The sequence below is a fragment of the Cetorhinus maximus genome, chromosome 12 (genome assembly GCF_964194155.1).
Source record: "Cetorhinus maximus chromosome 12, sCetMax3.hap1.1, whole genome shotgun sequence".
Taxonomy (NCBI): domain Eukaryota; kingdom Metazoa; phylum Chordata; class Chondrichthyes; order Lamniformes; family Cetorhinidae; genus Cetorhinus; species Cetorhinus maximus.
The window spans coordinates 124210323-124232712 of record NC_135890.1 but is presented as its reverse complement, the minus strand read 5'-3'; the positions used below and the strand labels follow the sequence as shown (position 1 = coordinate 124232712).

At 41.4% G+C, this 22390-nt stretch overlaps 1 protein-coding gene across 4 annotated transcripts in view; it reads left to right on the top strand.

The window, feature by feature from the left end:
* The window catches only part of sbno1 (strawberry notch homolog 1 (Drosophila)), a 151392-nt gene that overhangs the window by 45539 nt on the left and 83463 nt on the right, over positions 1-22390 (top strand). For all 4 annotated transcript variants that reach the window (XM_078554593.1, XM_078554592.1, XM_078554590.1 and 1 more), the window contains 8 exons: positions 1742-1902; positions 2759-2892; positions 2979-3069; positions 7657-7818; positions 9297-9432; positions 14760-14865; positions 18325-18478; positions 20074-20256. In XM_078554593.1, coding sequence (XP_078410719.1) covers positions 1742-1902; positions 2759-2892; positions 2979-3069; positions 7657-7818; positions 9297-9432; positions 14760-14865; positions 18325-18478; positions 20074-20256 — 1127 coding nt within the window. The remainder of the gene's footprint in view (positions 1-1741; positions 1903-2758; positions 2893-2978; positions 3070-7656; positions 7819-9296; positions 9433-14759; positions 14866-18324; positions 18479-20073; positions 20257-22390) is intronic.

Sequence of the window (22390 nt, the reverse complement as noted above, 5' to 3'; positions counted from 1 at the left end):
CTACACTGGCTGGAATCATACCTAGGACAAAGGAAGATGGTTGTGGTTGTTGGAGGTCAGTCATCTCAGTTCCAGGACATCACTGCAGGAGTTCCTCAGGGTAGTGTCCATGGCCCAACCATCTTGAGCTGCTTCATCAATGACCTTCCTTCCATCATGAGGTCAGAAGTGGGGATGTTTGCTGATGATTTCACAATGTTCAGCACCATTGGCAACTCTTCAGATACTGAAGCAGTCCATGTTCAAATGCAGCAAGACCTGGACAATATCCAGCCTTGGGCTGACATGGCAAGTAACATTCGCGCCACACAAGTGCCAGGCAATGACCATCTCCAACAGAAGAGAATGTAACCATCACCCCTTGACATTCAATGGCATTACCATCGCTGAATCCCCCACTATCAACATCCTGGGGGTTACAATTGACCAGAAACTGAACTGCACTAGCCAAAGAACTAACAACGAGCAACTCAACTGCTGACTCCCCAAAGCCTATCCACCATCTACAAGGCACAAGTCAGGAGTGTGATGGAATACTCTCCACTTGCCTGGATGAGTGCAGCTCCCACAACAAAGCTTGACACCGTCCAGGACAAAGCAGCCCGCTTAATTGGCACCACATCCACCAACATTCACTCCTTCCACCACAGACGCACAGTAGTGGCAGTGTCTACCATCTACAAGTTGAAATGCAGGATTTCACCAAGCCTCCTTTGTCAGCACCTTCCAAACCCATGACGACTACCATCTAGAAGGACAAGGGCAGCAGATAGATGGAAACATCACCACCTGAAAGTTCCCCTCCAAGTCACTCACCATCCTGACTTGGAAATACATCACTGTTCCTTCACTGTCGCTGGGTCCAAATCCTTGAACTCCCTTCCTAACAGCACTGTGGGTGTACCTACACCACATGGCCTGCAACGGTTCAACAAGGCAGCTCATTACCATCTTCTCAATGACAACGAGGGATGGGCAATAAATGCTGACCCAGCCAGCGAAGCCCATAACCCGTGAACGAATTAAAACAAAGGACCCCCGTATTTCCGATCTGTGGATGATACGTTTACTGTATTTAAACCTGCAGCTGCGTATAACAGTTTTCTTACATTTCTTAATGGGCTTCATCCTGTGCTCAAATTTACCTATGAAATGGAGTAATCCAATGAACTATCCTTCCTTGATGTATCCCTGGCTTAAATTTCAAACAATGCTTGGCAGTTAACTGTCAGTCATCATCAATGGTGCATTCTCCATGGCAATGTCACTTGCCAACCAATCAGCACTTTCTTCACATACAGTATAAATTGTTGTTTTCCCCCTTACATTGTTATTCTTGAGCGTCCTGATGAGTGCCAGACGGAAAGCTTAGACATGTTTCTCTTTTTCGGCAAAACTCAAGTTCTGTACTGCCAAATGACTATTTACATTTAACTATTTGGATGTGCAATTTTCTGGAGAAGAGTAAACACCTGTAATGTCATAAGTTACCTTTTCCTCTTTATAGCTCATGGTTGACTTGTTGATTCCTATTATAACATACAGTCTGAGGGTGTCTTTTAAGATTTTGTGTGACGTTCCCCAAATATGTCAGTAAAAAACAACTTTCTAAATCTGTATATTCTACTTGCTATGTGGTATAGAATATCAGTTATTAAAACAGAAATATATTAGTTATTGCATTGTTCACCAACAAATCTATATGCAATTATTTACAGCCTCAACTGTCTTTTGTTAACAGTGAAGGTTGGCTTACGCCATCCTGATCCAGTTGTGGAAACCAGTTCTTTGTCCAGTGTAACACCACCTGATGTTTGGTATCGGTTGACTGTGCAAGAGGAGACGATTGACAGTGGTTGGCTTTCTGCTTTGCAGCTGGAAGCAATCACCTATGCTGCTCAGGTATTAGGTTTTAAAAATATTGGCTTTGCTGAAATAAATTGACATTCAATTCAGTTCACTTCATTATTATTCATATGGAAATTTGTTTTGGGCCCATGGTTTAAAAAAATATATAATTGAATAATAACAGTAAAAGAAAATTACCCTATCAATAAGATCTAACTTAGTGTTTAAAATTTTTTCCAGTGCATTAAAATAAGTCAGTAAGTCCTGCCCCGAATGCATATCCAGATCCATACATCAAACTTCTGTGTAAAGTTCTTATAGAGAAGGGCAAGAAGAAGTTCAGGGACTGATTTGTCCTGCATTCTGAGGGATTGTAGCCTTGTCCCTTGAGCGCATCCAACAGTAATACTGAGATGTGGTGATGTTCATTGTTCATATTCTTTACTTCAAAGTTCATCGAGAGCGGTTTTCTTCAGGCGATCTGCTCATGAAATTTCCTTCCTGCCTGGTTCAGTAATCTCTTAACCTAAAGAGCCTGCTTTCCCAAAACAACAGTACCAGGCGAGACATCTGAAAAGGATAGCAGTCTCAACTACAGCCATAGGATCATGATTGTAGGATCTACACAAAAGGGATTTAATTTACCACGATAGTATAATCATGTATGTCCCTTGGCCACCACATCTGTACGCTGTTCCCTCCAATTCAACTTATCTACTTTGACACCTAGATACTGTAGTTAGTAACTATTTCAATGTCCATCATGAATCTTCACAGAAACAATATCATTAACTGGCTGTTTCCTAAAATCTATAACTAGTCCTTGCGTCTTGTTTTCAAAGATCTGTGATAGTTTCGGTATTTAGTATAGCTATTGTTAAACAAGATACATTTATTGTTTAAACCATAGCAACATGAAACATTCCTCCCTAATGGGGATCGTGCAGCCTTCCTGATAGGGGATGGTGCCGGTGTGGGTAAAGGAAGAACCATTGCTGGCATTATTTTTGAGAATTACCTTCTTGGTAGAAAAAGATCACTGTGGTAAGTTGAAATGATCATTTATTCAAATTCTAACATGCAGATATATTGTAGTTGGGCTCAGTTGTTAAATTGTGTGCTTATTACAGGTTTAGTGTATCCAATGACTTGAAGTATGATGCTGAACGGGACCTGAGGGACATTGGAGCAAAAAATATCCAGGTTCATGCGCTGAATAAGGTAAAAGCACGAGTGGTTTGGGTCTGGAATGCACTGCCTGGAAGTGTGGTGGAGGCAGGTTCAATCAAGGCATTCAAGAGGGCATTAGATGATTATTTGAATAGAAATAATGTGCAAGAATATGGGGACAAGGAACAGCAATGGCACTAGGTCATAATGCTCGTTTGGAGAGCTGGTTCAAACACGATGGGCCAAATGGCCACCACCTGTGCCGTTAAAATTCTGTGATTCTGTGAAATTGCTGAACAATTTGTCCATATAAAGGTATGCCTTCGTTTTGAAGGAACAATGGTTCATCGATTTAGCATGTGTTTCATGGTGTCCTCTGTTTGAATGGCAGAGCAGTTTTAACTGACCATATAGTCTACTTCTCTTATTTCTTAAGATTCATGTCTACATGTGAATTTTTAGAATGTACATACTACTTATTGCCACTCTAGTAATTAAGCCTATTAATATACCCACCCACCCAAAAATACTCCTCCTCTGCTTTTCCTGATATAAATTATCTCTTGTTCCCATGTTTCTGCTTTGGGCTCTTTGAACCACCCACTTGAAGGTCTGGTGAGCTTAACTTGTCCTAACCTGAGTGAATAATTTTCTTCATGGGATGTTCCTCTTCCATTGATCAAGAGTCAGGAATTCTCAATGAAAGCTGCATCTTGTCACTGTGCAGCCAGTAAATACTATGTTGCTCCAGATTTTAGCATAAGGATGTTGCCGCTTAGTTTTAATCATGTGCTAGGTGACGCTTTCCTAAAAAAGTGTCTGTAGCTTTTATTTATAAATGCTTATTGCAATAACAAATATCTTAAAGAATGCCCGAAAGTGAAATATGCAGAGTCAGCATGGTTTTGTGAAAGGGGAAACAGTCCTGGGGCCTCAATTATTTACAATTTATATAAATGATTTGGATGAAGGACCGAAGGTATGGTTCCTAAATTTGCTGATGACGCAAAGATAGGTAAGGAAGTAAGTTGTGAAGAGGATATAAGGAACATAGATTAAGTGAGTGGGCAAAGATCTGGCAAATGGAGCATAATGTGGGAAAATGTGAAATTGTCCATTTTGGCAGGAAGGAAAAAAGAGAAGCATATTGTCTAAATGGTGAGAGATTGAAGAGCTGAGAGTTTGAGGGATCTGGGTGTCCTACTGCATGAATCACAAAAGGCTAGTATGCAGGTACAGCAAGTAATTAAGAAAGCTAATAGAATGTTATCATTTATTGTGAGGGGAATTGAATACAAAAGCAGGGAGATTATGCTTTAGTTATACAGGGCCTTGGTGAGACCACATTTGGAGTACTGTGTGTAGTATTGGTCTCCTTATTTAATGAGGAATGTTAAATCCTTTGAGTACAAGACCAAGGAGGTTATGCTTAACTTTTAGAAGACAGTAGTTAGACCTCAGCTTGAGTATTGTGTACAGTTCTGGGCACCACACTTCAAGAAGGCTGTGAATGCATAAGAGAGAGTACAGAAGAGGTTTACAAGAATGGTTCCAGGGATGAGAAACGTCAGCTATAAAGATAGATTGGAGAAGTTGGGACTGTTCTCCTAGGAGGGGAGAAGGCCAAAAGGAGATTTGATAGAGGTGCTCAAAATCATGAGGGGGCTGGACAGAATAGATAGGGCAAAACTGTTCCCGCTTGTAAAAGGATCAACAATGAGAGGGTACAGATTTAGTGCTTTGTAAATGAAAGCAAATTCGATGTGAGAAAAAAACTTTTTACACACGACCAAGTGGTTCATGTCTGGAATGCACTGCCTGGAAGTGTGGAGGAGGCAGGTTCAATTAAGGCATTCAAGAGGACATTAGATGATTATTTCTATTCAAGTGATGTGCAGGGTTGCAGAGAAAAGGCAGAAGAATGGCACTGAGTCATAATGTTCATTTGGAGAGCTGGTGCAGACACGATGGGCTAAGTGGCCTCCTTCTGTACCCATAATAATTCTGAGATTCTGCGAATGCATTGGAAACAGTTAGGAGAAGGTTTACTAAATTAATACCTGGGATGGGCGGGTTGTCTTATTATTCATTCATGGGATGTGGGCTTCATTGGGTGGGCCAGCATTTATTGCCCATCCCTAGTTGTCTTTTGAGAAGGTGGTGGTGAGCTGCCGCCTTGAACCGCTGGAGTCTGTGTGGTGTAGGTACACCCACAGTGCTGTTAGGAAGGAAGTTCCAGGATTTTGACCCAGCGACGGTGAAGGGACAGCGATATATTTCCAAGTCAGGATGGTGAGTGACTTGGAGGGGAACTTCCAGGTAGTGGTGTTCCCAGGTGGTTGGACAGGCTAGATTTGTATCTGCTGGAGTTTAGAAGAGTAAAGGCAACTTGATTGAAACATATAAAATCCTGAAGGGACATGACAGGGTGGATGTGGAAAAGATGATTTCTCTTGTGGGAGAATCTAGAATTTGGGGTCACTGTTTAAAAATAAGGGGTTGCCCATTTAAGATGGAGACTGGGAGAAATCTTTTGAGGGTCATGAGTCTTTGGAACTCTCTTACTCAAAGGACTGTGGAAGCGGATTCATTGAATACTTTTAAGGCAGAGATAGGTAGATTCTTGATGAGCAAGGTTATCGGGGGTAGGTGAGAATGTGGAGTTGAGATTACAATCAGATCAACCATGATCTTATTGAATGGCAGAGCAGGCTCAGGAGACTGAATGGCCTACTGTTCCTAATTCATACGTTCATATGCTTCTGCATTAATTTTGGTCGAAGGAAGTGTGTTCTCACTGCTCTAAACTCTCATTTCCCTTAGAGCCCAGCTGAAATCTGGTTTAGAATTACAGCCGTTATCTATTAAGTTGCAACTCTTTAATGTGAAATCACATCTGTTTGACCAGAATCTGCATGCTATATAGCTGCAAATGGGAGTTATTTTGCAGATTGTTCCGATGTCATGTATTCCAGGGTGCCTCCAAATTTTGACCATTTTAATAATTTTTCACTCCTTCATCCCACTCATGAAGGTGCTAACTTTTGTGACTCTATGGGTGAAGGGTGCCCTTTGTGTAAACTTAAAAGATAAATGAAGTTCTGATGAAGGGTTGTTGACCTAAAACATTAATGCTGTTTCACTCAACAAATCAGGCTGCAACTGTGGAGAATTTCCAGCTTTTTCTGTTTTTATTATTATAAAATGATAATTGGTTATTTGATCAAGTGGGTGCGGGTATATTTCAGTTGATTCTAATCTATTCTGTGCAACCATACTGCAGAACACAGTAGAATGGATAATGATTATCAACAGGGACCCTGATTGATTTACAGTTTTCAGCCTGGGGCACTTAAAACCAAATGTAAAAAAGGAAAGAAGACTTGCACTTGATAGCGCCTTTCATGGCCACCGGATGTTCCCAAGTGCTTTGCAGCCAATGATGCACTTTTGATGTGTAGCCACTGTTGAAATGTAGGAAACTCAGCAGTCAATTTGTGCACAGCAAGCTCCTATAAAGAGCAGTGTGTTAATGGCCAGATATCTTTTTTGGTGTTGATTGAGGGATAAATGTTGGCCAGGACACCAAGGGTAACTCCACTGCTCCACTATGAAGTAGTGCCATGGAGCCTCTTACGCCCACTAAGAAGGTCAATGGGTCCTGATTTTAACATCTCATCTGAAAGATGGCACCCCCTACAATGCTGAACTCCCTCTGTACCGCACCAAGGTATCAGCCTTGTTTTTTGTGTTCAACTCCCAGGGTGGGACTTGAACCCAAAATCCCCTGACTCAGGTGAGTGTTCCCAACTGAACCACGGCTGATACAAAATTGTAGTATTATTACAGTTATTGCTTAAATCAGCTAGTCCAATGCAGACCAGGAATTGAATCTGACAGTTCCTGTGGCTGCTCAATGCAGATTTTGCCACCAGTGTTCTTTGCAGCCTGTGATTCTAACCACAGTTAGAACAGTTTCCCACACTATCTGCCAACCTTGGGTCAGGTACTGGAGGCTTTTCTGGCAGCAGTTCTCCACCAGAGAAGCTTGGGAGAGAAGATTGAAAGTTCTCTGTTAAATTAAAGAGCAAAGACTTGGAGACGGAAGGGAGGAGTTGGGAGTATGTGCCTGGGTGGGGATTGATTTCTCCCATTTTGTGAAATGGTATCTAATTTTCCCAGAAGTGTTTTCAGTTTTGACTGGAATATTAGCTTGTTGCCGACTGCTCCAGAGATTCAAATCATAGATGGAACGTTTATGCTTTTAGCGACACACCAACTTGAATTAAAATTTACTGTATAAGCTTATTTCTAGGGAAGCACTGGCTTTATTACTTTTATCCTATATTTTACCTAAAATGCTTAAAATTGTGTATGTTCTGCCTTTAATTTTTATTAAATCTAACCTCCAACATTCTCCCCACTTACTTTGCATGCTAAATTCATTCTTTTAACTCCTTCCTTCCTCTGAGCCTTGGATTCTGCCATCCAGTGTTGGAAATGCTTAGGTTAGGATTTATGCTGCTGCATTGCTGTGACAAATTACTTGGCAATAATACGAGTAAACTTTAGTGATTACAATTGTTGTTCAGTATATTTTAACAATATAATTGTTTATGCTACCTGTTATCATTTCAGTTCAAATATGGAAAAATCTCTTCGAAACAAAATGGAAGTGTGAAGAAAGGTGTAATTTTTGCAACATACTCTTCGCTAATTGGTGAAAGTCAATCAGGTGGAAAATATAAAACCAGGTTAAAGCAACTTCTGCACTGGTGTGGTGAAGATTTTGATGGAGTGGTATCCTTTCTGGCTGTGAAAAAGTTTAAGTATAACTGGTGCTCTGCACTACTGCAAGTTTGCTTCTGCAAGTGACTTTCTGAAATCAAAATGTCTGTTTTGTACAAAGATGTATTTAATGAAGAAATAAAATTGCTGCTTTACGGGTACCCATTTTACTTAATTATGAAGTGCATGATTACTCTATTTTCTGTTTCAGCAGAGAGGATCCCTTTTCTCTCTCATTATATCTTTGCACCCTTCCACATGGTTGTCTGTATCATTCTCACCCAAAGCCATTGTTCTCTCCATTTCAGTTCCCACTCGTGCCAGCTTTGAAGAATCCTTTGGATGCATGCTTTATCCCATTCTCCTCTTTTACATGCTGTCACATCAAAGCATATCCATAGATATAAGGTCAGCTTTCGCATGATGACACCCGGCTCTGTCACTTCACCACACGTCTTAATCCTATCACTGCCTATGTGTTGTCAAACTTCCTGTCTGTCACCCAGTCCTTGATGAAATGCAGCTTCTTTCTAATAAACATTGGAAATTTTCTTGGGCCCTTGCCACAAATTCGGTTCCTCTTCCTGGACACTTTTGGTGACTCCTGTCCCTACCCTGGCCTGAGCGGAGAAGTAACCCCATATCTTCTCTGTCACAAAGACCACTTATTCCTACCGTAGTTACACTGCCCATCTTTGTTTATTTGTTACTGAAACCCTCACCCCTGCCTTTGTCAGTTCCAGGCTTATCTCTTGTAAAATTCTCCTAGCTGGCCTCCTGTCCTGCCTGCTTGCTGCCACCTATATCTTGCACAAAGCCAAAACTGCCCTCACCACAATGCCTCCAATTTAAAATTCTCATTCTGTACTTTAATCCCTCCCTATATCCACAATCTTCTCTAGTGCTACTATAACCGCCACCATCAAACATTCCATTCTTTTGACTCTAGCCTCTTATGCATCTCGCTTCAGCTACCGAACTCCCACTCTCTGAAATTCCTCCCTAACCAAAGTCCCTCTTTTAATATTCTCCTCAAAACCCAGCTCCTTGGTCAACCCTTTGGTCATCCCACCTAAGATCATCTCCTTTTGGCTTCATGTCTGTTTTCTTCCTTGAATCTCTACAATGCATGGGTACGTATTAATAGTACTATACAAATCTTAATAGTCTGTTGAAGTATGATTCGGCTATTGGAACTGCAACACCTCATGATTTTCTGTATGAATATTAAACATCTGTAGAGAGCATTAGTGAAGCTTCATGCATTCCTTCACTGGTATCTGCAGTGCCCACAGACATCTTTCATAGTGAGTATGCTGGCAATACAGTAAGCTGAAGGAAGCCTTTGACTTGCTGTTGATGCCACAGTGAAACTGCTTCAACATTTGGTTCTGAACCATGAAACAAAACCTCGTTACAGCCTCCTGAAGCTGGTCACGTACCAGTTACAGTACAATTAATTAAGAATTGCCTTGACTGAATTATTTCAGATAGTGTTTGATGAATGCCACAAAGCTAAAAACTTGTCTCCAGTTGGCTCCTCAAAACCCACAAAAACAGGTCTGGCTGTATTGGAATTGCAGAACAAGTTGCCAAAGGCAAGGGTGGTATATGCTAGTGCTACAGGTATGAAAATTACATTGTTTTATTGAATAGGTAACGATCTAATCGAGGTGTTTAAGATGATTGAATAAGTTAATAGGATAGGGAGAACTATTTCATTTGGTGGTGGAGTCCAGAACAAGGGAATGTAATCCAGCAATTGAGGACTGTGGTTGAAGCATCTGTTTCCAGAAGATGAAGGATGCGGCTGAAACTTTGTCGGGTGTGGTGAGCCTTGAATGAGGCAATGACCCCTGGTCCATTGGTTGGATAAGTGAGGTCGTTTTGGGGGTAAGAACAAAATGTCAACATCTGGATGACTCTCGGTGAGAGTGCATTATCAAGGATTAGTAGGATTTTGAAAGAGGTTACGAACAAACGAATTAGGAGCAGGCCACTCTGCCCCTCAAGCCTGCTCCGCCATTCAATAAGATCATGGCTGATCTGATTTTAACCTCACATTCCTGCCTAATCCCAATAACCTTTCACCCCCTTTCTTATCAAGAATCTATCTGCCTCAGCCTTAAAGATATTCAAGGACTCTGCCTTAACCACCTTTTGAGAAAGAAAATTCCAAAGTGTCTCAACCCTCTGAGAGAAAAAGCTTTTCCTCATGTCTGTCCTAAATGGACGACCCCTTAATTTGTAACAGTGACCCTGAGTTCTTCCACAAGAGGAAATACCCTTTCTGCATTCACCCAAAGCCCCGTCAGGATCTTACATTTCAATCAAGTTGTCTCTTACTGTTCTGAACTTCAGTGGATATAAGCCGACCTGTCCAGCCTTTCCTCATAAGGTAACCCGTTCATTCCAGGTATGAAACTAGTATACCTTCTCTGAACTGCTTCTAAAGATTCTTTCCCTCAGATAAGTGTGGATCTCTGGCAGAAAGCAATTGCCAAACCAATCTTCAGATATGACTGCTGTAACCCAGGCATTGCTGTTAGCCTTCCAAAAGGCTGTCAGATGAGATTTATTTTTCCTTTTTGAAAGCTTGAAGGTTTTCTGGCCTATAAACCAGCATTAGTTTACATTTAAAGCCAGCCACATTGGCACATAGCAGAGGTGTCAGCCTGTCCTTTCCTGCTTTAAAACCAAGAGCTGTCTTTTCTTCTTCTGAAACGTAGGTCCTATTTGGCGGCATCTTCCAGAACAGGTCAGTTTCGGCTGTGTTGAAGACCGCCTCTGTCCTCAGTGTATTCTTGTAGCACCTTGGGAAACACTCATGCAGCTGCATGGTCAGCTGAAGCAGCCTCCCACACCAACTTCACGTTATGTAGCCCAAAATGCTGCTTAATCGAACCATCTAGTGCTGGCTGAGAATCCTTTGGAAGTCCAAGGAGGAGCACCTTCTGCACCACCTTCATCGTCACCGATGACACCAGCACTACCCTCTTTACTACTGTTTGTGCTGGTACAATTCAAGTGCTTTGTTTTGAATGATTGGATCATTAACTGGGATCCTCCTTTGATGGTGCTCCTCTATCCACATGTTGAGTAACTTTTCCATTTCCTCTTAAGTATGGATCTCTCCTGCTTGCAAAAGTTAACTTGACAGTATGACTACCAAAAACACTAATACTGGCCCTTAAATTTTTTCTCAGACTGCCTAATGCACCTGATTGTGGATTCATTCAGAGTATTCCCTGGCCAACATGGTAGCACTTGCACCATTTCTTTAGTCCCTCTAAGACTGTGACTTTTGTTCAAATGTCATCACTTTCCTGGGATGTTTTCTGTTTGGCACTGAGTCATCGAGTTACACAACACAGAAACAGGCCCTTCGGCTCATTGTGTCCATGCTGGCCCTCAAGCACCTATCTGTTCTCCTCTGACATGTCCTCCTCCTTCCTTAACCGAGGTTTTCCACCCACGGTCGTTGACAGGGCCCTCAACTGTGTCCGGCCCATATCCCACGCATCCGCCCTCATGCCTTCTCCTCCTTCCCAGAAACATGATAGGGTCCCCCTTGTCCTCACTTATCACCCCACCAGCCTCCGCATTCAAAGGATCATCCTCCGCCATTTCCGCCAACTCCAGCATGGTGCCACCACCAAACACATCTTCCCTTCAGCCCCCCTGGCGGCATTCCGTAGGGATCGTTCCCTCCGGGACACCCTGGTCCACTCCTCCATCACCCCCTACTCCTCAACCCCCACCTATGGCACCTCCCCATGCCCACGCAGAAGATGCAACACCTGCCCCTTCACTTCCTCTCTCCTAACCGTCCAAGGGCCCAAACACTCCTTTCAAGTGAAGCAGCATTTCACTTGCATTTCCCCTAACTTAGTCTACTGCATTCGTTGCTCCCAATGCGGTCTCCTCTACATTGGAGAGACCAAACGCAAACTGGGCGACCGCTTTGCAGAACACCTGCGGTCTGTCCGCAAGAAAGACCCAAACCTCCCTGTCGCTTGCCATTTTAACACTCCACCCTGTTCTCTTGCCCACATGTCTGTCCTTGGCTTGCTGCATTGTTCCAGTGAAGCCCAACGCAAACTGGAGAAACAGCACCTCATCTTCCGACTAGGCACTTTATAGCCTTCCGGGCTGAATATTGAATTCAACAACTTTAGATCTTAAACTCCCCCTCCCCCCATCCTCACCCCGTTTCTCCCCCCTCCCTTTTTTTTCAATAATTTATATAGATTCTTCTTTTCCCACCTATTTCCATTATTTTTAAATCTAAAACTAAAACTTTGTTAGTCTTTCCACCCCACTCCCACTAGAGCTGTACCTTGAGTATCCTGCCTTCCATTCTTAATTAGCACTTTTCTTAGATAATTTCACCACCTTCAACACCTCTTTGATCCTTTTGTCTGTGACATCTTTTGATTATCTGCTCCTATCACTGCTTGCTTATCTCCACAATCATCCCACCCTCAACTTCTCTCTCCCCCCCGCCCCCCCACCTTAGACCAGCTTATATTTCACCTTTCTCCTAACTATACTCAGTTCTGCCGAAGGGTCATGAAGACTCGAAACGTTAACTGATTTCTTCTCCACCGATGCTGCCAGACCTGCTGAGTTTTTCCAGGTAATTCTGTTTTTGTTTTGTTATCTATTCTAATCCCATTTTCCAGCACTTGGCCAGTAGCTCTGTATGTTATGGCGTTTAAAGTGCTCATCTAAATATTTAAATGTTGTGAGGGTTCCTGCCTCTACCACCCCATCAGACAGTGTGTTCCAGATTCAACCACCCTCTGGGATGAAAACATTTTCCTCAAATCCCCTCTAAACCTCCTGCCCCATACCTTAAATCTATGCTCTTTGGTTATTGACACCTCTGCTAAGGGGAAAAGTTTCTTCCTATCTGCCCTATCTATGTCCCTCATTTTGTATATCTCTGTCAGGTCCCCCCTCAGCCTTTTCTGCTCGAAGGAAAACAACCTTAGCCTATCCAGTATCTCTTCATAGCTGAAACGCTCCAGCCCAGGCAACATCCTGGTGAATCTCCTCTGCACCCTATCCAGTGCAATCACATCCTTCCTATAGTGTGGCGACCAGAACTGCACACAGTGCTCCAGCTATGGCATAACTAGCGTTTTATACAGCTTCACCATAACCTCCCTGCTCTTATATTCTATGCCTTGGTTAATAAAGGCAAGTATCCCATATGTCTTCTAAAGCACCTTATCTACCTGTGCTGCTGCCTTCAGGGACCTATGGGCAGGTGCACCAAGGGATCTATGGGCATGTATCTGGGAGGACGACAACATCTGAATATGACAGCAATTTAGCAGCAATGCTTGGAAGCAAAATAGGTTTCAGGATGACTGAACTGGAAGGCTCTGACTCGCTCATTTTTAGTAAAGTGCTGCACTGTACCTGTACTGAAAAATACTGGTCTGGAGTTATTGTATCCTGTGAATCTCAGCAAACCATGTGTAGTTAGAAATGGCACATGCACTGTCCATGCATTCTACATGGGAGAAACAACACGTAGAGTTTTTATGGCCTCAGAATTCAGTGTTTTATTAACCTTTCGGGGCCAACATGTGTTTAGATAAGAAGTTTAACATTTTACATTGCAGATGAGTGAAGATTGGGTCCACGAACCGCAATCGAGTGTATAAACACAGATGAATTCACAATAGAGGGGGTTGTGAATGGCGGGAGTTGACTGTATTTTTTCAGTCTCCGGTGCAGAGTGGATGACTGTGACCGCCTTCCCTGGAGTCGAAGATCATTCCTCTTAAGGTTTTTCCCTATGTGCTTTGAGGGAGCAACAGGTTCCTCAGGAAGTCCTGATTTATTTTTTTCTAGCCCCAGAGTCGAAAGGTTGATGCCCTTCAGTCTTCTCTCTAGGATCAGTCTTTCATTAAAGTCCTCATTGTCCTTGAAGTTTAGTCATCATGAAACCTACACATTGCTTCCGAGCATTGCTGCTAAATTGCTGTCGTATTCAGCAGATGATGTCGTCCTCCCAGATACAGAAGAAAACTCGTATGTCTCCAGATGCCTTCCCTAAGGGCCGAGAATTCTGTGGGTAATTGAATCCGCCACAACTGTGACTTGGCGAGAGGAAAGAGTTGGAGTTAGGTAGAAACTGTAGTTGTAAAAAGGAGTTACGGAAATGCATGTAAATAGTTAGATATAGTTTTATATTGTTGGAAATTGGATAGTAAACTTGGGAGGTGTAGTATAAAGGGTTGGGAGGTGTAGTATAAAGGGTTAGCAGGTGGGATATGCAAATATGGCATAGATGATGATGTATCAGTGACATCAGTCAGTCATGAGTTTGACTCTCCTCTGTCTTCTCTCTTTGTATAGAAAGAGAGGTTGGAACAACATGTGTAACATGTTTAGATGTAGTACTGATAAGTGTAAAGCAGATACCAGAGTGTGTCTACAGCTTGTCTAGTAATCGAGTACCATGCCTAGATAAGGAGGACCATCTCAGAACAGTTCCCTTGCAGGATTTGAGGAAGTGTAGTCAAGAAAGGTGTGGGAGTTGGTGAGTTGAAAGTGAATATTTGTTAGCCGATCCCTAGAAATGAGAGAAAAGTTGTTGATGGGAAGGGATGAATTGGAGATGGACCATGTGAAGGTGAGAGAAAAGTGAAAATTGGAAGCAAAGTTGATAGCTGAAAGGCCCCCTTCCATGCTTCATTCAAATGTATACATGTAAACTAATAAAACATGGTCTTCTCTGTTATACTTCTCAGCACTATAAAAACTAGTGCAGGACTGTTAAGAGCTTTTCTGTACAACTATTTGGTACTGCAGGGTGTGATCAGTGGTCTATAAATGCAGCAGTTTCTTTCGTGGGACAGTGTTTTGGAATTCTGGGACTTTTGAACAGTGAATTCTTCTAATGCACTTCAGTAAACTATCTTTCTTCAAAATAGGTGCATCAGAACCTCGAAACATGGCTTATATGAATCGACTTGGAATATGGGGTGAGGGCACACCCTTCAAGGAATTCAATGATTTTATTCAGGCTGTGGAAAGGAGGTAAATAAGCTCCACGATCAGCAATTTAAACATACGTTATCGCATACATTGTCATTGGCCCAGAAGCTCAGACTAATACTCAGGGAACATGGGCTCAAATCACACCATGGCAGCTGGTGGAATATATATTTAATTAATAAATCAAATTAGAAAGCTAGTCTCAGTAATGGTGACCATGAAACTTACGATCGACTTATGATGTGGCAGGTGATGTGTGCCAGGTGGACCAAATCCACAAGGAAAATTTGGCCATGCTCTCACAATGGTTTTGCAATTTGTATTTATTATGAGAAGATTTGGGCACTGAATTGAGAAGTAATGAGTCCACTAACACCTTTAGATATTTTAAAAACTAAATTAAAACATTTATTAACACAAAAAAGGTTTCAAGCACAAGGTTACAGTTACTTAATACTACAACAAATCCCAAAATTCCTAATTAACCTGACTTCCCAACTACACACCCCCTTTAAGGCAACAGTCCAAAATAGATTTTTAATTTAAATAGCAAGCCAGCATGTTTACCACATGACCCACTCGACAGTGGAATTCCAAAGGTTTTTCTCCAATTTTAGTTACTGGACACAGCAGACTTTTGTAAAAATGGCTGGAGGCTTCTCCAAGCTGTTTCACACACTCTTGTTAAATCTTTCATGGCCCCCCAACATAGCCTTTCATTCCTTTTATACATGTTTCTCTCTCTCTAACCTGTAAACTCCATTGTTCCGCATGTCTTTGTAAATTTACTTTTCCAATAATATAAAAACCTTTCATTTTGCCTATATGGTCAGTACCTATTGGGAAAAATAAACATCATAACCTTGCTTGTTGGTTGTAAACATCCTACCATCCCTTTGAAACCTAAATAACTCCTCTTATCTAAAAATGCAAATATCCTTCACATCTTAAATACTAAAATCACATCCATGTTTATTCATTAACAGTTCAAATGCCTTTCATCCCTAACTATTTCTGATAATCTCAAGCTTGCAGCCTATCTGACTCTAATTAAATCACACACAACCATCGACGCTCACACCCATGAACCTGCTTTAGAATAAACCACAATAATATTGTGAAAATTATTATAGTTTTGTGACATTTGTTGTAAAAAACCATCTGGTTCACTAATGCCCTTTAGAGAAGGAAATCTGCTGGCTTTACCTGGTCTGGATTGCATGTTGCTCCAGACCCACATCAATGTGGTTGACTCTTAACTGCCCTCTGAAGTGACCTAGCAAGCCACTGGGTTCAAGGGCAGTTAGAGGCCAGATGTTGGCCTTGCCAGTGATGCCCACATCCCATGAAAGAATAAAAAACAAGTAATTTAGAAGTTCTCAGTTTTACATTTGTATTATTTTCCTGATGGCGTGCAAAGACATTACTCCAATGTTTGAGCATAATTTATATAGAGATTGTGTTCAAATCCCACCATGGCAGATTTTAAAACCTAACTGAATAAATAAATCTGGTATTTAGTGTATGAGTACTAGAAAATGACCATGAAAGTTTCTGCATCATATAAACTCAACTGGTTCATTAATTAACTTGAGAGAAGGAAGCCAACATGATTGACTTTCAATGCCCTCCTGAGCAAATGGTGAACAGTAAATAGTGCCTTGCCAGTGTTGACCCTATTCCGCATACAAATAATAAGAGTGAACCAAATCCTGTCTTCGCGCATATCCACAGAGACTTATCAAATGTTCCTGAGTTATGACTTCTCCTTGACCCAGGAACTTTTGGAATTTCCTTTTTAATTGTTGCAGCAATTTGTGCTGATTTCAGTTTCCTCTAAGTATAGCGTTCTGAGGCATCTTAAATTTCCTAATTAGATATGGTTCAATGCTGTTGGAATTTGGGGTAACAGTGTCAATTAATTCTTTAAACCCTTCACACAAGTTCTGAAATGATTCAAAGTGGTAACTCTTATTGGTCGTAACCCCAGCGGTTAGGTTCAGTACAAGTAAGACTTGATGCATGCTACTGTCTGAACAGCAATATCAGGCCATTACGCCCTGGTTAGAAGCGAGAGCTTCATGTAACTACTACCTGGTAGTGCCCCAGGTACCATCGTGCAATGCACAATACCTCTATAATCCCTTGGCTCGGGAAATCCCTCCTTATACTTTTTCTATAGGCTTTGCTATATAAACAACAACTTAACCCAATAATATTGCTATAACAAAAACAAAATTTGCTGGAAAAACTCAGCAGGTTTGACAGCATCTATGGAAAAGAAGACAGAGTTAATGTTTTGAGCCCGTATGACTCTTCATCAGAACTAAAGAGGAATAAGAAATGTAAAATATAAGCTGTTTAAGGGGTGTGGGACAGATGGAGCTGGATAGAGGGTCAGTGATAGGTGGAGGCAAAGGAGAGATTGCCAAAGATATCATAAACAAAAGGACAAATGGGGTGTTGACAGTAGTGATATTAGCTAAAGGATGTGCTAATGGTGACATTAAGGGTTGAAATGCTGTCATTTGACAGCGCAGTTACAAATTATGCCATGGACCCATCTTCCTGCCTGTCAGGTCAGAGTCTCAGAGCCTCTGACTTCCCACATTCACTCTTCATCGGCTCAAATGTTCTAAGGAGCAAGCTTGACGAAAGCAAGAAAACATGATGGCCTTGGTAGGCAGCAGTTTTGTCTCAGCTCTACCTACAGCTGACACCAGGTTCTGCTAAGGTGTTTACCTTTTAGTTCTTAGGCAGCAGCCTGTCTGTTTGCCTTCTCTGCTAGATTTCTGCTGGAGTTTACCTTGGTACAATTTGGCCAATGAAGGCCCAAATCACAGTTTCCCATCAGGCCACTTGTACCCATGTCGTATTATAAGCATGAATGCAAAAACAGTCATATGTTTACATTAGGTTTCCCAGGATTCTTACATTTATTAAACCATTTCCAATTGTTTTTCCAATGTAATTATTACCGGCTGTATATCATGAACCTATTTCACTGCAAATAGTGTTCAAATCAAATATTCAGCTCCACAAGTTGTTGCTTTTTTATCCTTGATAACTGAATTAATAGGTTATGATGTCACTGTACCTTCATGTATAAATCATTACTGGAGGGAGCGGAGTGGAATATATCTACATGTGCTCCATCTGTGCTGAGCTTATTTTGGTTCACAAGACTCTCTGGAAACGCTCTTTTTGCCAGGGCCATTGATGGGAATGTGACAACAAGGTCTCTGTTTCTTTTTGCGTTTTGAGGGAAATTTCTAGTCCTTTTGGAACTCTCAGCCCAGTGAGATCAGTCCTCTCTGATAATCAAGGTGTGAACCTGAATCATAAAGTACTGTATGTTATTCAGTAATTCAGCTATTTCTAAAGATTCTCATGTCATAGCTATTTCACAAACACCTATTTGTTTTATGGGTGATTATTATAAAATTGCTTGGAATAAAGCCTGTATTGATCTTGTTTGTATTTTTTACTGTAATAAACCAGAGGTGTTGGGGCAATGGAAATTGTTGCCATGGATATGAAGCTACGGGGAATGTATATAGCAAGACAACTGAGCTTTTCTGGAGTCACCTTCAAAATTGAAGAAGTTCCTCTGAGTCAAGATTACATCAAGATGTATAATAAAGCAGTTAAACTGGTAAGTCATTGTTTAAGCTTCAGACTTTTCATTGGATGTGTGAAAATTGGAACTGAAATTGCTGTGACCCACCTCTTTGCTCATGTAAGATTCTGTAGCAGACATTGTGAAAATTTAAGGTTAAACAGCCAGAATCCATTTTAACGGTGTCTGGTTTGTGCCTTGAAGCCACTGATTTTAGATCTTGACTGCATCAGTAGTGTCCATACATATTGTAAACCCCTGCTCCATCGTGTGAGGAAACAGAGAAAACAATGCTGTAGCAATAGGTTACTCCAATATGTATTAGGAGCCAGTAGTGGAGTGCATTGGGGTATAGTGGGACCAACCAGCTATTAGTGTTAGTGTAGGGAGAAAAGCTGATAGTAAGGAATATTGCTAGATTTCTCATACAAAGCATGGAACAAATAGCAAGATGCTAGTTTCTGCTCCCATGAATATATTCTGTATCCCTATAAAGCTTTCTGAGAGAGAGCTGTAAATCTAAAGGTGATTCATCAAAACTGTAGATTATGGTGAAAGGAAAGGCTAGGGATTTTGCAATCTCAGGGCTTTCCAAAGCACTTTACAGTTAATGCAGCACATTTGAAGTGTAGGCACTGTTGGGATGTGAGGAACGTGGCAACCATTTGATGCACAGTAAGCTCCCATGAACAGTTTAACAATGAGTAGATTTTTTTTTAATGATTGCTGAGGACACCAGGAAAACTTCCTAGCTCTTTGAATAGTGTTAGAGAATCTTTTACAGCCACTTTGGGGCAGGCAGAACTTTAGTTTAACTTTTGCTTGAAAGATGGCACCTTGGTGCAGCACACTCTTGGTACTATTTATACTGCCTCTCTTGGCTCGGGCCTATAACCTTTGCCGTATCTAATTTCTCCTCATTGCTCAAGTTTGCAATTATCTGAGCATTTCAGACCAGCAGTTCCCAAGATTTGAGTTATGGTTTGTACCAACTTAATAGATTTCAATCTGAGCAGCAGTCGGGTTTTGATGTCCCCCAAGGAGAAAAATGTTTGCCCCTCTGATAACACTCAAATGCCACATGAAATGCATATTTGGACAAGTGACTGTGATGCTCCCATTGTTGAGTAGCCCTCTGTCTAGAATCATGCATTAATAACCACATGAAAGAGGCACCTTTAGGAGAGGAAGGCAGAAAATTGATGGAAAATGACGTCATTTTTCAAACTCTTTCTTCATTGCGTCTTAAAATTGTGTAATTTTATCATAAAGCTTGCAATTTAACAGCCCAGGTGGAATTAATTGGGCTGTGTTCATTGTTGCTACAGAGGTCTATTTTAATTACAGTTACATTAATTGCTCCATCTCCATATCCTTGTATATTTTTCAGTATTTATGCAATTTCCTTTTAAATGATTTATAGTCTCTGTCAATAGTTATTGGTTGAGGATTGTGTTCCAATACCCTGTGCAAAAACATTTTGTATTTATTGAGCAGTTTAAAAGATTCTATCATATCTGTGGTGAGAATATTATAGTTAGAACAACAATTTTCTGATCCTGTTGGAATGAAACAGTCTTGAATTGTATAAGTCCAGATTTGAGAGTGGTTTCCTTGTTTTGCCTTTACAGTGGGTGGAGGCCAGGGAGAAATTTCAGATGTCAGCAGAACTGATTGATGCAGAGCAACGGATGAAGAAGTCCATGTGGGGGCAGTTCTGGTCAGCACATCAGAGGTTTTTCAAATATCTCTGCATCGCATCCAAAGTTAGAAGAATAGTACAACTTGCTCGAGAAGAGATCAAAAATGGAAAGGTAAAGGATTGTAGGTTTAAGCTAACGAATAAAGGACTTGTGTCAGGAAATTCATGCTTTACCAATGTGTAGAATGGAACCAAGGACCATAAATATAAGATTCTCATTAATAAATCCTGTAAGGAATTCAGGAAGAGCTTCTTTATCCAGAGTGTGGTCAGAATATGGAACTTGCTACCAGATGGAGTGGTTGAGGCAAACAGCTAAAATGCCTTTAAGGTGAAACTGGTTCAGCATACACGGATAAGAACATAAGAAAAGGAGTAGATCATTCGGCCCCTCGAGCCTGCTCCGCCAATCAATAAGATCATGGCTGATCATATTGTGTTTCAATTTCCATATTCCCATCTAACCTGATAACCTTTGATTCCCTTGCCTAACAAGAATCTATCTACCTCTGCCTTAAAAATATTCAATGACCCAGCCTCCACCTTCTGAGGGAGAGAATTCCAAAGTCGCACAACCCTCCAAGAGAAAAAATTGCTCCTCATCTCTGTCCTAAAAGGGCGACCCCTAATTTTAAAACAGTGCCCCCTAGTTCTGGACTCTCCCACAAGAGGAAACATCCTTTTGACGTCCACCTTGTCAAGGCTGTTCAGGATCTTGTACACTTCAATCAAATCACCCCTCACTCTTCTAAACTCCAGTGGAAACAAGCCCAGTCTGTCTAACCTTTCCTCATAAGACAACCCACTCATTCCAAGTGTCAATCTAGTAAACCTCCTTTGAACTGCCTCAATGCATTTACACCCTGCTTTAAATAAGGAGACCAAAACTGCGCACAATATTCAAGGTGCGGTCTCACCAATGCCCTGTAACTGAAACATAACATCCTTACTTTTATAAAAGCAAAAAATTGCGGATGCTGGAAATCCAAAACAAAAATACCTGGAAAAACTCAGCAGGTCTGGCAGCATCTGCGGAGAGGAGCACAGTTAACGTTTCGAGTCCGTATGACTCTTCAGCAGAACTAAGGAACAATAGAAAAGAGGTGGTTTAAACCAGCTTATATTTCACCTCTTTTCTATTGTTCCTTAGTTCTGTTGAAGAGTCATACAGACTCGAAACGTTAACTGTGCTCCTCTCCGCAGATGCTGCCAGACCTGCTGAGTTTTTCCAGGTGTTTTTGTTTATAATCTTACTTTTATGTTCAATCTCCCTCGTAATAAAGGATAGCATTCCATTAGCCTTCTTAATTACTTGCTGTACCTGCATACCAACTTTTTGTAATTTATGTACGAGCACACCTCGATCCCTCTGCACCTCAGAATTATGCAGCCGTTCTCCATTTAAGTAATACTCTGCTTTTTTATTCTTCCTGCCAAAGTGAACAACTTCACATTTTCCCACATAAAACTCTGTTTGCCAGACCTTTGCCCACTCACCGAACCTAACTATATCTATCTGCAACCTCCTCATGTCCTCTTCGCAACATACTTTCCTACCTACCTTTGTGTCATCTGCAAATTTAGCTACCATGCCATCACTCCCCTCATCCAGTCATTGATGTAAATCATTAAAAAGTTGAGGCCCCAGTACAGGCCCCTGTGAGACTCCACTTATCACATCCTGCCAATCAGAAAAAGACCCTTTTATGCACACTCTCTGCATTCTGCTAGCCAGCCAATCTTCTATCCATGCTAATATGTTACCCACTATACCATGTGCATTTATTTTCTGTAATAATCTTTGTTGTGGCACCTTGTCAAATGCTTTCTGGAAATCCAAGTACAGTACGTCTGCAGGCTCCCCTTTATCTACTGCGCAAGTTACTCCTTCAAAAAACTCCAATAAATTGGCTAAACATGATTTTCCTTTCACAAAACCATGCTGACTCTTCCCTAATGCCTTGAGCTCTTCTAAGTGCCCAGCTATAACCTCCTCAATGATTGATTCTAATAACTTCCCCATGACAGACGTCGAACTAATTGACCTATTGTTTTCTGTTTTCTGTCTCCCTCCCTTTTGAATAGAGGGGTTATATTTGCTACTTTGCAATCTGATGGAACCTTTCCAGAATCTAGCAAATTTTGGAAAATTAACACCAGTGCATCAGCTACCTCAGCCACCTCTTTTGAGACCCTAGGACGTAGTCCGTTGGGACCCGGAGACTTGCCAGCCTGCAGCTCCTCCA